The following is a 14,520-nucleotide window of genomic DNA, read 5'->3' as shown; positions in this document are numbered from 1 at the left end:
TAGACTAGAAATTATGAAAACGCTAATTTACATCAACTCATAAAAGTAGAGAGGTTTCATACTAATTAAACAGATGAGTGCAGATTTTTTTAATCTTACACACGTTAATTCATGCAAATTCACCCAGCTATGACCATTATCCTAATATAATAAACACATTACTGAGAATGTTTTAAACAAAATTCTGTTAACCATCAGAAAATGGACATCGTAGCGAAGTTGGCGACGCCCCTAGTGGCACAGCGGGATGTCTGAAGATTCACAATGCTAGAAACCGGGTTTCGATAGCTGTGATTGGCATAGCACAGATAGCCTATGGTGTAGCTTTGTGTATAACGTCAAAAAACAACATTAGGCGGTGGATACCATGAGTTTGTCTTCTTCGGGTATACCTTTTCACAAAGAAACTTGTGACCTTTTTCTATAATCCAGGAGCTTATGTCGAAATATATTATGTGATTTCGTAATAAGTGAAAGTGAATAATTAAGAAACGTTACCAGTTAATTGTCTAATTAATAAAATACTTCAATATTTAATTTTTTGTCACTTTACTCATTTATATAAATATTTCTTGCTACCTCATAGTAAATCAACTTCATAAAATAGCATAAAGATTGGATAGATTTCACATCTGTAAACAGAATAAAATTCACCTTATTATCTTGTAGCTATTGGCCCGGCGTGACCAGGTGGGTTAAGACGTTCAACTCGTAATCTGAGGGTCGCGGGTTCGAATCTCCGTTGCACCAAACATGCTCTCCCTTTCAACATTATAACGTGATGGTCAATCCCACTATTTGTTGGTAAAAGAGTAGCCCAAGAGTTGGCGATGACTAGCTGCCTTCCCTCTGATCTTACACTGCTAAATTAGGGACGGCGAATTAGGCCCTCGAGTAGCTTTGCACGAAATTCAAACCAAAACCAAACCTAACTCTCCTTGGATTTCACATTTGTGTCTTTGGGATGCTGCTATCCTCACTTTTTGACTGTTAAAACATCTTAGCGATTTTGTTGTTTTGTTGATTCACCGGAACTTGAATGACTTGTTGTTTTTTCAAAACTATAGGGTTTACGTTCGAATCGGATTTCCATAGAAGTCTTCTGTATTTTTACATTTTTTTCATTTTGTGATGGCCCGGCATGGCCAAGCGTGTTAAGGCGTGCGGCTCGTAATCTGAGGGTCGCGGGTTCACATCCCCCTCGCGCTAAACATGCTCGTGGGGGCGTTATAATGTGACGATCAATCCCACTATTCGTTGGTAAAGGAGTAGCCCAAGAGTTGGCGGTGGGTGGTGATGACTAGCTGCCTTCCCTCTAGTCTTACACTGCTACATTAAGGACGGCTAGCATAGATAGCCTTCGAGTAGCTTTGTGCAAAATTCAAAAACAAACATTTTGTGATGGGGGTTGGGGTGAGGCTGAATATCTTAGAAGGAAGTTTTATATTTTTATAATTTTGCTTGCTTTTCAGCAAGTCACAAAGTTTCTTGGAATGTTTGAACACTGGTCAACTAGATATTATTCACTGTAGAGCAATAATTGTCATTGGTATGACCACAGGAAACATTGGTTGGTGAAGACGTGGTAATTGTCAATTTCGTCAAGAAGTTCTACATCTAATTAGAGCACTTATTATTACTATTCGTGATAAAAACACCTCACAGCCTCGTAATGGCGTGGTAGACGACCAGAGCCGTTGTTCAATGTTCAGCATGACGAAGTGCTAGAGCATCATGACATCATTACTAACTTTAGCTGTCACCATAGTAATAAAACAAATAAGTTTGCAATCCGACAGCAAGTAGCCATTTTGAATATAGAAAAAACTTTGTTAAGTTATCTATCATGTCATTTCAAGTCTGCAAATTACCATTAACATCAAAAATAGCCATACAAAGTGTATTTAGAACTCTCTATTGAAAACTTCCGGTGACCACGTGTTCGTTAATGTTCCTTGTGGTTTTATTGGTACCTGAGTTAAAAAGAACATTATGATAATTTAATAATAAGAAATTCGGAAAGCACGGCTTATAAACTTGTTGAAGTGTTTATTTGGTTTGTGGGGGCATACTATAGGTTTCGACAGAACATTGGTTTCATTGGTGTTTTCACCAAAACATATTACGCTATGACGAATGATACACATTTATCAGTGTTCGATAATTTCAAGTTTTAAAACATATCTGTTCCTCTAAAGATGGGTATATCTGCATGCAGTATAAAAAATATTTTCAGTTCCGATTCTGACATCACAAAACTAGGGTTAAACATGATAAACTTCGATGTTATGAATGACAACACAACTGGTTTATTTTAAATCCATGAGAAGAATCTATTTACTAAACTATATTAGCCATTCGTTACATAGGAATTGTCATTATCTTAGCGAACTCTGATTAAATGTGGCTAAAACAAGACATACAAGTTTTCCTTTAAACAAAGACATTGACCAAGTTGGTATAATTTTAGTTCCACAAGGTTGTTGTTCGGTATTATAATAAAATAATTTTAATCGAAGTAATAAGAAATATGACACATTTTTGGCATAAATGAGGGGAAAAAACCCTAAAGAAAAGATTGTATCTATTTTTTAAAATAACAAATGATTTATCGTCTTTGTTTCATACACTGATTAATGTCCGCTTGTTGTGTTTGCGAGATAAATAGTAATGTCGTAGCCATTGGCTTATAGTTCCCAGCAAATTGTTAGGCTTGTGTGAAGTTATATCAAGATATACATACACCTGTGTAAATTTGAGATGTACTTTCCACATCAAAAACTTATTGACTGTTGGTCTAACTAGTTTCTGCATGGCCATAGGAACGTCGAACTCTTCCTCTGGTGCTCATTTAAATTATTTCAAATCTTTCTTTTTTAATGAAAACTTTGTCTACCAGCAACATCGAGTCAGTGGTACCCTGTAAAAGTGTCAAGTAGATCTGAAAGTAAGTATTCATGAATAGTAACTCATAGGTTGATTATATTCGCTGAGGGATGTGAAAAAGGAAGAGAGATGAAAAGTATCAGGTAAAGATAGCTTAAGCCTATAAAACATGGTGAACTAATTCACGTCAGTGAAATCAGTCGTATCAGCTGTAATCCTTTCGTTATTTCTGGCCACTTTCCAAGTTTTTCTTAACAAGCACAAATTCACTGACAGCTTGAGCGAATATGCGGTAAACATATCTACATGTTTATGTTACATCTGCAGATCTTTTATCAAGCCAGTACATCCACAAAGTTCCTAGCGACGTGAAACTGTATTTTGTGTTTCCTATTTTTTAATGCATGTCCAATGTGTTATTAAAACAGTGCTGTCCGTACTGTTGTGAAACTATATTTTGTTTCACTTCGGAATTTTTATTTATTTAATTAGCTAAGTAAATGAAGTCGCAGATCGAACTATATGAGTCTTTCAAACATTTCCCACGCACAAAAAAAAAGCAAAATAAAATACAAGTACAGTTGCGTATATTATCAGATATAGGAACAATAGCTTTTATCTTCATTTAGAATAGATACATTTCTTTTCTCTATGATAAATAATTACAAAGGACAAAAAATACTTCCATAAAACAGTTCGTGAAATTACAAAGCTATTTTTAAATATAAATTATATATTATACTTCGTATATATAAAAATAATTTTTGTTATGTTTGTATTATGGCATTTGTAATACATTTTTCATTATATATTAAGGCCCGGCATGGCCAGCTGGTTAAGGCACTCGACTCGCAATCTGATGGTCACGGATTCGAATCCCCGTCGCACCAAACATGCTCGCCCTTTCAGCGGTTGGGGCGTTATAATGTTATAGTTAATCCCACCTTTCGTTGGTAAAAGAGTACCCCAAGAGTTGGCGGTGGGTGGTGACAACTAATTGCCTTTCATCTAGTCTTACACTGCTAAATTAGGGACGGCTAGCACAGATAGCCCTCGTGTAGCTTTGCGTGAATCTCAAAATCAAACAAATCATTGTACAGGGTGGCTCGTAAGTCCCTACCCATCCATATATCTTATGTATCCAGTATATCTGTGTGGAGTCAACAGTATTATTGCGCTCATGTACCCATGTACTTGTCACAATACGCTCTTTAAGTGTAAATGGGCTTACATCGGACATATTTCTCTGAATAAAAAGAAACAAATTTATAATACATGCGTAATTGAATATAACATAATAACATATGGATGGGTAAGGACTTACGAGCTACCCTGTATGCTTTATTTATGTTATTATCTATGCATGTGCTGCCCTCTTTTATCTGCTGTTTTAAATATAAATTTGATTTCATTTATACTATTATCAGTTCTCAGTGGTACAGCGGCACGTCTGAAGGCTTGTAATGCTGAAACCAGAGTTACAATACTTGTAATGGACACGGAAGAGAAAGCCCATTGTGTTGCTTTTTTAACAACAAATACACTATTATTGTCAACTGGTTACGAAAAGAAAGCAATTATTTCAATTTATAGAATACATCGCTTTGCGCATTTATTTATTTGCGTCATGATTTAAAATGTGTCATTACTTCGTTTAGACAACTGTATCAGTCCATGTTTTGAACTATATACTTTGATAAGGATTAATTGTGATATTGTGTTATTGGCCTTTGAAATAATTTTTTGTTATGACGATCATTTTCAAGTTGTAAACTTATTAGGATAAACAAGAAAGTAATTAGCGTGTAAAGGGTGAAACTGCACCCCTACCATTGACTATCAGGCCTACTTTTCGATTTCAGGAATTGGTATGTAATATTGTCGATGTCGGTGTTTTTCGCGTAATTTTATTCATTTTGTTGATATATATGCCTGAAAGTTATTTATTTATTTATTGTTACATTTATTTACGTTTGGCTTCTGAATTTCGCGCAAAGCTACATGAGGGCTATCTGTCCTAGCCATTCATGATTTAGCACTGTAAGACTAGAGGGAACTCAGCTAGTCATCACCACCCACTGCTACCTCTTGGACTACTCTTTTACCAACAAATAGTGAAATTGATTGTAAAATTATAACGCCTCCACGGCTGAAAGAACGAGGGTGTTTGGTGTAAAGGAGATTCGAACTCGCGACCCTCAGAGTACGAGTTGAGTGCTACAACCATCTGGTTTCTTTATGTTTCATTTTTCACAGTCCTTAATTTTTATGTTAGCGTCATAAAGTCGATGAGCTAAATCCCACTCAAGCTCAGTTTTTACACATAATACTTTAAGAATATTTATATAACAATTTTGTTCATGGAAGGAGTATAATTTATTAAAAGTTCCAACTTTAACCACTCGCTTATTGAACTGTAAATAAATGTGTATAATGGGTAGAACATTATTTTAAAGAAATTTCAAATCGTATGAAAAGTGCAAATTAACAATTAATAATGTTTTAATTCGCATCCGCGCATAATGTACAATTATTTTATTTTGTGTTTAAAATGAAAAATGATAGTTTAAAAGGATTTGTAAAAATTAAATACGTTAAATAGATACTTGCAGATACAATGTAAGTCTTTTATCGAGGGAGGTAAAGGGGGCGTCGATATGAAGTTTCAGTGCAACATGGTTTTGCGTTCCATTTGTTCGAAATGTTTCAGAGTTTGAAGTGAAATTGTGTAAAGTTGGTCCTCAGAATATCACGACTGTTATGTGTGGCTTTTAAAATTACAGTATTTTAATGAAATCGTACATAAAATATACTTCTTCATTTTTGAAAGTTTTAGGGTATTTTTTAATATTAAGTTCTTAAATCCTAGTATTCAAAAATTAGTTCAATGCTAGTTATCTCTGCAGAATTCTCTTAGTTTTGTAGTAATTTAGTAGATTTATTTAGGCTAAGCTTGAGTTGAAGTAACATAACAGTTTAGTACTAATAGAAAAAAAAATAGGAACAATAGTCTAAGATGTAAGAATATAAATGAACAAACTTATGTGTCACCATTAGTATTGTTTGTATTACGCAGTATTATGGTTTTGACTTACCTCATGATTATATATTCACCTTTCGGGACTTTACCTTTATAATTGTATCTTTAAATTCATTTTAACAAAAATCGATTTATCCCATAATCTAAAGAGCATGTTTAATATTTATTTCAAAGAGATAATAAGGGGTCATTTGATCTGTCTAGGCCTTTCCATTTTTTACTTATGCTATCATCCTATTTATTCTGAGTTATATAACAAAAATTATTTGTCTGTATCCAGTTCAGTTCTCTAAAAGTAAAATGCCCAGTCTCCTTCTAAATTCTTCCATAAATTAACTACCCTGTTAAGGAAATAGAACTTCCACAGATGTCGTTTCTGTGTTGTATTCATAGAGATCGTGTAAATGTTATTGCGTCAGTGTTCTATGATTTTCTCTGCTTCTACGTTTATAGCATAGAATGATTATGCCCTATTATACTGTTAGTATATGACTGTTTGATGGCTGACCTATTAAATTTTCTCATGTTTTCATAATATTTCTGTCCTTCATGATTCTAACACAGGTTAAGCCTCACATGGGATATTGTGTACAATTTTAGCTTCCTTGAAAGGGAAAGAGTTTGGACTAAGACTGGTGCTAAGTTGATTCTTAGTGTAGGATAATCATCGTTAGAGATAAGTTAGGATATCTTTAGTTATTTATCTTGAGAAGATAAAAGTAAGGATTCATGTACTGAAGTTTTAAAATAAAAATAATATTGTGCTAATTTGTATCCAGGTTATCTTTTTTTTTTTTCCAGGTTTTAGATTTGTGCCCTCTTGTCCAATTATCTTTGGAATAAGCACAAAGAAATTGAAGGACTTTCTGTATCCTATCAGTTTTCCAGGTAATTTTACAAGCTTTACTAATATCATGTTTTATTTTTCTTTTGTCAAGAGAGTTTTTGACCTATACTTTTAAAGTAAACCTTCCATCTACTAAATCTTCCCAGTTGCCCTCTTCCAAACAGTTAAGTTTTTGTCAAGTTAATATCCTTTCCTAGTTAAGAACAACAAGTGTCAATGGTATTCCAAGAGAGTCTAAGTAGTAATTTGTATTAATAAATAATTACCTATGATTTGTAATTAATTTTCTTATAAATATGCACTAAAAATTAACTACTAGCAATGGTTTGATGGCATGAGTAACATATACATGATGTGCCAAAATCTCTCATTACTCATGTTAAAATAGACTTCAATACCTGTTGTAATTACCCTTTTACAATGCACTGACATGTACACAGTACACTGTTATGAATTTTTAATGTTATATGATATGGTAGCATTTAACAAAAGTTTAAATTATTAACAAAAAAACAAAGGGTAGTTTTGAATTTTTATTTTTGTCAAGAAGTGGTTTACATATGGGAGCTGATAACTGTATAATTAGGTATGAACTTTTATTTGTTTGGATCAAAATTCATTATATTTTAGTCCCTCCCTTTATAATAAGTAGCTACTATACTATCAGAAAGTCTGTTTTGGGTAAAGTAGTATAGGCCATTGAATTGAGATGTCTGTCTGAAGTGTAAAATCAGATTATGGGAAGTAAGAATGTGGATTAGTAACAAAAAAAGAACAAATGCTTCTTTTGTCTTTATCCAACACGGACCCCTAAGACACTCCTCCAATCTATCCTTCAGTGTTACAGCTTTTACCATAATTCATGGAAACTTATTTAACAGACAGACCATCCTGAAAGTAAAGTAATACTGTTAATGTGTGTTAAATATGCATCTTAATTTCTGGAGAGCTTAAAAACTCATTTGTATGCAGGTATTCCAGTCATTTAATCATCTGAATCTCACATTCAAGGATTAAGTGACTAGAATACCTGCATACAAATGAGTTTTTAAGCTCTCCAGAAATTAAGATGCATGTTTAACACACATTAACAGTATTACTTTACTTTCAGGATGGTCTGTCTGTTAAATAAGTTTCCATGAATTATGGTAAAAGCTGTAACACTGAAGGATAGATTGGAGGAGTGTCTTAGGGGTCCGTGTTGGATAAAGACAAAAGTTTATGATTTGCTATAACTTTTTAGTAGAAAATTGGAGATCCTAAATGGACGAACTGTTATCCCTTGGATGTAAGTACAAAGTAACTTGAATGAAATTGTTTCTAGTCCAGTTAAACTCATTTTGTCATAATTGATTTACCACATCTGAGTTTGGAAAAGCTTGTTCTAAATTAGTGGTGATTGACAAAGTCATACTTTTTTAATAAAACAAGTGTTAGGTGACAACACTTCTGGTGTGTTCTTGTTTCTGTATTTATTCCAATGTGCATTTTAGTCATTTTTCACAAGAGGGCCTGTAATTTACCATCAATTAAAACAACTTGAAAATCCACAGTTTCAGTAAGTCCCTTAAACTCACTGTTGATAACTTATCAGTACATTATGGGAAAATGAACAGTGTGTTCCTGTTGCTTGAACCACTCATCTATAATTCAATGGCTGTGAGAAAATATTTATTTTAAAAATGATCATAAAGTTTTATAAAATACACAATGTAACACAAATTTTGTTCCTGGATAGTATGTGTTATTTCTTAATTGCTTATGTTATAAAAATACAGAAAATGGCCATTATTCCCTTCAAACTTTGCTTTTGTAACCTGGATAATGAAATTTAGAAATTAACCTTTTTACTATGTAAAAACTGACAAATTCACACATTTTCATTTACATAAGGTCTGAATAAAACAGATTATAAATCAAGATTTACATGTATTTATACTAAAGTTGTACAAAAATGTTTAGAAGTGAGTAGTTTTTTGAGTTTTGCCTCTGTAATGTAAATCACTTTCACGTATCAGCCCCCAAATATAGTCTCCCATCATGTTTTTTGTTATACACTCCCAGGTCACAAAAGCAAAGTTTGAAGAGAAAAATAGGTCTTTTCCATTTACTTTAGGTATAAGCAGTTGGAATATAACACTTTCTGCCCAGGAACAAGAAAAAGTAAACATTTTGTTACAGTGTTATCAAGGATAGGTTTACCAGAGTTTTGAAAACTGTACCATTTTTTTGAAAAATCAGACCTGCTTGTTTTAAAAAGATACCAATGATCTTCATCTTTTCTGCAACCTCCCTTACATCTACCAGTACCTTTACAAAGCCTTTTCATAAATCATGTAGTTGTGAATGAGATCTTGATTTTGTAACTATAGAATAGCTCACTCTGATAAGATATTTACAACCACTTGTTGGCAAGGTTGATATTGCAAAGCAAGTAATTTTATGCCAAAAATCTGATACTTAATATCTTGGCAGCAGTTGTAAAAGCTTTGTCTTCAGCAGTGGAAACCAAACCGTTGTAGATCTCTCTGTTGTTATCAGACTGCACAAATGGCAAAAGCTCCATTTTCCCATTGCTTGTAATTAAAAGCTGCTAAGATAACTGGAAAAAATATAGCAGTGTATAACTCAATGAGTTGAAGCAGAAAATTAACTGTTCATGCCACTATACAGTAGTGTGTCTGTCTGTTAGTCAGTTAGTAGACACTAAAATGTTATAAAGTTTGCTCAATATTGCAGGTTGTATTGTTATGTGCATGCCACAAACCATGAGAAGAATTGTGCACTCTGTAGGTTACAAAACAACATGACATATGAACTTCAAAAGCAAGAAATAAAAATATTTGTTACTATTAATTTTGGTTTCATTTACTCTTGAAACAGAACACTTTTAGGGACCCTGCAAAAGTTCACTTTGTATAAATACCAGGGGTGTAGATTCTGGAGGGGATGGAGGGTATACATCCCCTTTCATTTTAGGTGGGGGGTATGGTGAATACAATCATCCACCCCTACAGTTTGGTCTGTTGAATTGTTTTATTGCATCACAGGCCTACAAATTGTGTGTTTGTTCTTCTGATTCTCGTGTTCTTACCAATTGATTTACATAATTAGGACTAGATGTAGGCTTTTTCAGTAGCTGAAATGTATATCTTTAATATAGGCGTGCTTCTAAGCTTTTTGATCTAAGCAATAGTTCATAAGTATCAGTCAGTAGGCCTAAGTATACATGCAAGTATCATGGCAACAAGATTACTCTGTGACTGCATGTTTACAGCTTTCAGGTTCACGTAATCAGAGATTACCAATTTGCAAATGGAACAGTCCACATAAGTAGTTGCAAAAATCATCCCATCGGTTATAAAAAAAATCTACGCCCCTGATAAATACACAGTGTGAATCAAATAAAAGAGTGTCACTGCCTTCATGCAACATTTGGTTGAATTATTTAAGATGTTGTACATGGAATAAAGTTTTGGATTTGGAAACCGACCACTCTTCTTGACACTTTTTTGTTCTCTTATCCTATCAAGGTTTCATAATTCTTTCAGTGTATTAAAACAGCTTTGATCACACTGGTTTGTCCCTGTGTCTTTCACTAATGAATATCTGAGGAAATTCTGATTGATGTTGGTCTCCCCTTCTTTAGTCACTTCAGTGTCTGTGCCATCCTGGATTATTATTGTAGTTCTGTGTTCCATTTAACTTGTATCTGGAATGTGGATGAGCTCACTTGAGTAACATTTCTAGCAACAGTCAACTCACGAGTCTGGGTTCTTTTGAGAGTTATTCAGTCAACTTATTTTTGATGTACTTTCTCTGTTAGTGATTTATGGATTTGTTAAATAATGGTTATTGTAATGTATTTTTGCTGTGACAAAGTGAACCATGGTTTAATATTCAAATTTCCAAACTTGTCATTATTCCAAAAAGAGCAGTATTTTGATTTTTACAGGTTATTTCCAAAGCAATAATTTGTTTCAATTATAGCTAACAAGTGGGTCAGTGATAAGTTTGAAGACTTGTAATGCTGAAAACTGGGTTTTTGTACCTGTGGTGGTTGCAACAAAGGCAACTCATTGCATAACTTTACACTTCACAACAAGTAAATTTTCAACACAGCTTGTGTGAACTACAGGAGAAGTTTCATACTTTATTATTTTGGTTTTGGCTGATGTTTCATTTGAGATTCTGATTCTGTCCACTCTTAAAGAGCCCCCAGACAATCTGCTGGCTTCCTCTGAGGTTTTTCCAGTGGTCTTCCCTTTGCTAACAATGAAGAGGTTGCTATGCCAGAAACCTTGCATTGAAAACAAATCAGAATTGTGTGTTGAACAGTAGCACCCATTGTTGAAGTGATCATTGTTGTAACTTTCATTTTTATGAACTTAAAACGCATTGTGTGCAAACATTTTTATGCTGCAAAGTTGAAAACAAAATTATAGATCTTTGAGCTTGTGTCTTGCTTATATATAGTTCTGTGTAATATTTTTCAGAATTTTGTAGACATTTAGAGCTAGTCTTTTTTTTTTAATATTGACATTTCTTTAAACATCTTGAAAAAAAACATTTCTATTGTATAGAGAGGGCTCAATCCTTGATCTGCCATTGGTTAAATTACACTGAATCTCATCTTCTAAGACAAAATATGTTTAAGCATCTTTGTTTTCTGTATACTAAAACCTTTGGAAATTTGTTTAAAATTATCTTAGAAGTATGTTCCAAAAAAAACTTAAAAAATGTGTAGTGAACAATATAATCATAAAATTGTTGAATAATTACATTATTTGCTATCAAATAAACCTGATAATACTGTATTCCTTCTTGTCCATATTTTTTTTATAGTTTACATAAAATAAGGAGATCTAGGCTGGTGACAAAAACATTGGTGTATCTAGTATGTGAGACATTCTTTAAAATTTGTGATCCTTAATCAGTAAAGACTAATTGAAACTCTTAAGCCTGTTATTTGAATTTTAGAAAAAAAGTTATAAGAACCTTGAGCTACTTCATTGTCCATGTTATCCCAGTTAGTAAATTAATTTTCCAAGAAATAAACATGAAAAATAAGATAAGAGTTTAAAGGAAACAAAAACTAGTTTAAATATAAGTTTCAAAGAAACATAAAAAAAACTTTTGGTGAGAAAGACTTCAACACACAGTTTTAATTCTTTTTTTCTTTCCTGCTGATTTTACTAAAAATTCACTTTGGGCAATTTTTACTACACCTACATAAGTTTAGTTTTTGTTTTTTGCCTTTTAATTTTTGGCATAAGTCTGTCCTGTGGTAGAGCCCTAGATTTCAAGAGTTGACAAACCAAGTTTAAATCCATGTGATACCATAGAATGTGGGTATGTTATAAAAGTGACAGTCACTCTATTAGTGTTGATGGTTGCCTTCCTTATAGTCAGTAGTTCACATTTAGGGATGGCAGCAGGTAGCTTTATTAGCTGTGCCATAAATACAAGTAGTTTTCTGTCTTTTTACTTTTTTCTTAGCAAAAAGATGTAAAAAATGCAAGTTTTCAGATTGTAGCCAAGCGTAATAAAAATCAGTCTTTTTACTACAAAGAAACTTTTGTTAATTATCTAAAGCCTCACATTAATGAAGTGTAGATTATCTATGAAACTTCGTAAAATATTTTCCAAAAGAAATATTTGAAAATTATTTAAGTCTTATGTTGGTATTTGAATTTTTCCTGTAAACTAACAAGACTTCTGATTCTATTTTGACAGTCATGGAAGACTACAAATTTCTTTTCAAGGTGGTCCTGATAGGAAATGCAGGAGTTGGAAAAACATGTATAGTACGTCGGTTTACACAGGTAAATTAAATGGCACCTGATAAAAGGTTTGGTTTTACAGCATCCATTTGTACATTTACATGTTCATGCCTAGATGTTTTATGCATTTTGAGGGTTTTATTTGCCAGATAACTTTGGTGTGAAAGGCTGTTTATCCTTAAGCTATACTATTGTAGCCATCCTTGTAAAAAAAATACATAAGAAATGTAACCAGACCATGCTTACAGACATACTGTGCCTTTCCCTGAATTCCCCATACTATATTTGTTGCCAAGTAAAATCTCCTCCCCTAATGGTGGCCCTCTGCTGGTACAGTGGTAACTCTACGGATTTATAACTCTAAAATCAGGGGCTCAATTCCTCTCCGTGGACTCAGCAGATAGCCCTATGTGGCTTTGCTATAAGAAAACACACCTTCCCTTAATGGTCTCCTAAAACATGAGACACTACCAAGTTATTTATTCTTTATAAAAAATATTTTCTAAAGATTTTTTATTACCAAATCTTTTTCATTAGCATCTAGATCTGAATGTTTTATTTTTGTACTTTTTTAAATTTACTCTTATGAATCAGCATACTGGATGTGGTTTTTTGTTTTGTTTTTCAGTATTTTGTAGAATTTTGATAAATAGTGTTTTTGCTGGTAACGGATTCTCTTTTATTTTATTTCATAAACTTTGAACAATATTGAAAGACAAACAAAACACCTTGGTGTTTAAAATGTTCAATAATATTTGTTAATGACCAAGGATCATCTGAATTTGCTAAAATATTTTAATCTGATTCTGATTACAGCTGTTGTTTCAAAAGGAATTAAAGTAGTTTTTCTTCCATAGTTTAAGCTACAAAAAAAACTTCATGTGTGTTAGTTTTTGATCATTTGATAATTCTGTAGTAGCTATATGCATGAAACCTTTAATTAAATATTAAAATAATGCATTAAAGATAAACAGCAAAAAGTATAAATTGATATTTTAACATAATGCCACCAGGTTACATAGTTATGTGAATTTAACACTTGCATTCATATGAATGTTTCATTTAAACTTGGGAGATGTAAGAAAACGAGTCAATTTGTTCATCCAAATACTATTGGACCAATTCATGCTTACAAGGAACATACTAAGTGGGGGGACTTTTTAGTTTTCTTACATAACTTCTCAGCTACTTTTAGCATATTATATATAGAATAGAAAACAAATCTTACTGTATGTGAAATTTCAAATAAAAATTGAGTACTTTTGTCAATGAAATATAGAGTTAGATAGTCCTGAAGCAATCACATAGGAATTTGTAAAGCTTGGTAAACTTGGAAAAATTAAGGGTTCAAATTTCCAGATTTTGGCCTTTTTAACATCATATGAAAGTTTAATTTAGCATTCATGTGTTAGTTTTTCTTCATTCATAAGAGTTGTGCCACAAAGGTAACATAGTAGAGCACTTAAGCTTGAGTCCCATTAGAATGATGCAACTGTTCTAGATATACAAGAATCAACATGACAAAAAGTGTCATCACTTACTTCTCTGTACAGGGTCTTTTCCCCCCTGGACAAGGAGCCACAATTGGTGTTGATTTCCTTATCAAGACTGTGCAGGTGGATGGAGAAAAAGTTAAGGTATTGTAAGGAAATGTGATTCTTATTAAAGTTGTAAACTTATCTGTGGTCTGTGTTGACTGTAGTTGTTGGCCACCAGGTGAGTTTAGACTGCACACTATTGAGTTTCAGTTATATATTTGTCAAGTTTTAAGAAAACTTCAACTTGTGCATATGTGTATAAATAAAGAAGTAAGCACTTCAGTATTGTAATGTTATCTAGTGGCACAGCTGTAAGTCTGTAGGCTTATGTTGTCAAAAATTGGGCTTTTGATACCAATGGTAGACAGAGTACAAGTAACTCCTTGTGTGGCTAGCTTTATGCTTCACAAAAAACAAGCTAGTATA

The 14,520-nt window shown here is 33.0% G+C and overlaps 1 protein-coding gene across 10 annotated transcripts in view; it reads left to right on the top strand.

The window, feature by feature from the left end:
* The first annotated feature begins 4,709 nt into the window (after window positions 1–4,709).
* The window catches only part of LOC143244369 (ras-related protein Rab-30-like), a 24,947-nt gene continuing 15,136 nt past the window's right edge, over window positions 4,710–14,520 (top strand). For 2 of the 10 annotated variants that reach the window (XM_076488911.1, XM_076488909.1), the window contains exons 1-4: window positions 6,316–6,340; window positions 6,728–6,814; window positions 12,510–12,598; window positions 14,110–14,193. In XM_076488911.1, the coding sequence (XP_076345026.1) occupies window positions 6,331–6,340; window positions 6,728–6,814; window positions 12,510–12,598; window positions 14,110–14,193 (270 nt within the window). In that variant the 5' untranslated portion in view covers window positions 6,316–6,330. The other 8 variants (XM_076488919.1, XM_076488916.1, XM_076488918.1 and 5 more) reach the window with 8 other exon arrangements.

This window comes from Tachypleus tridentatus, chromosome 2, assembly GCF_004210375.1.
Source record: "Tachypleus tridentatus isolate NWPU-2018 chromosome 2, ASM421037v1, whole genome shotgun sequence".
In the NCBI taxonomy this organism is placed as follows: Eukaryota; Metazoa; Arthropoda; class Merostomata; order Xiphosura; family Limulidae; genus Tachypleus; species Tachypleus tridentatus.
The sequence above is the reverse complement of the archived record's forward strand: the minus strand, read 5'-3'. Positions and strand labels throughout refer to the sequence as shown.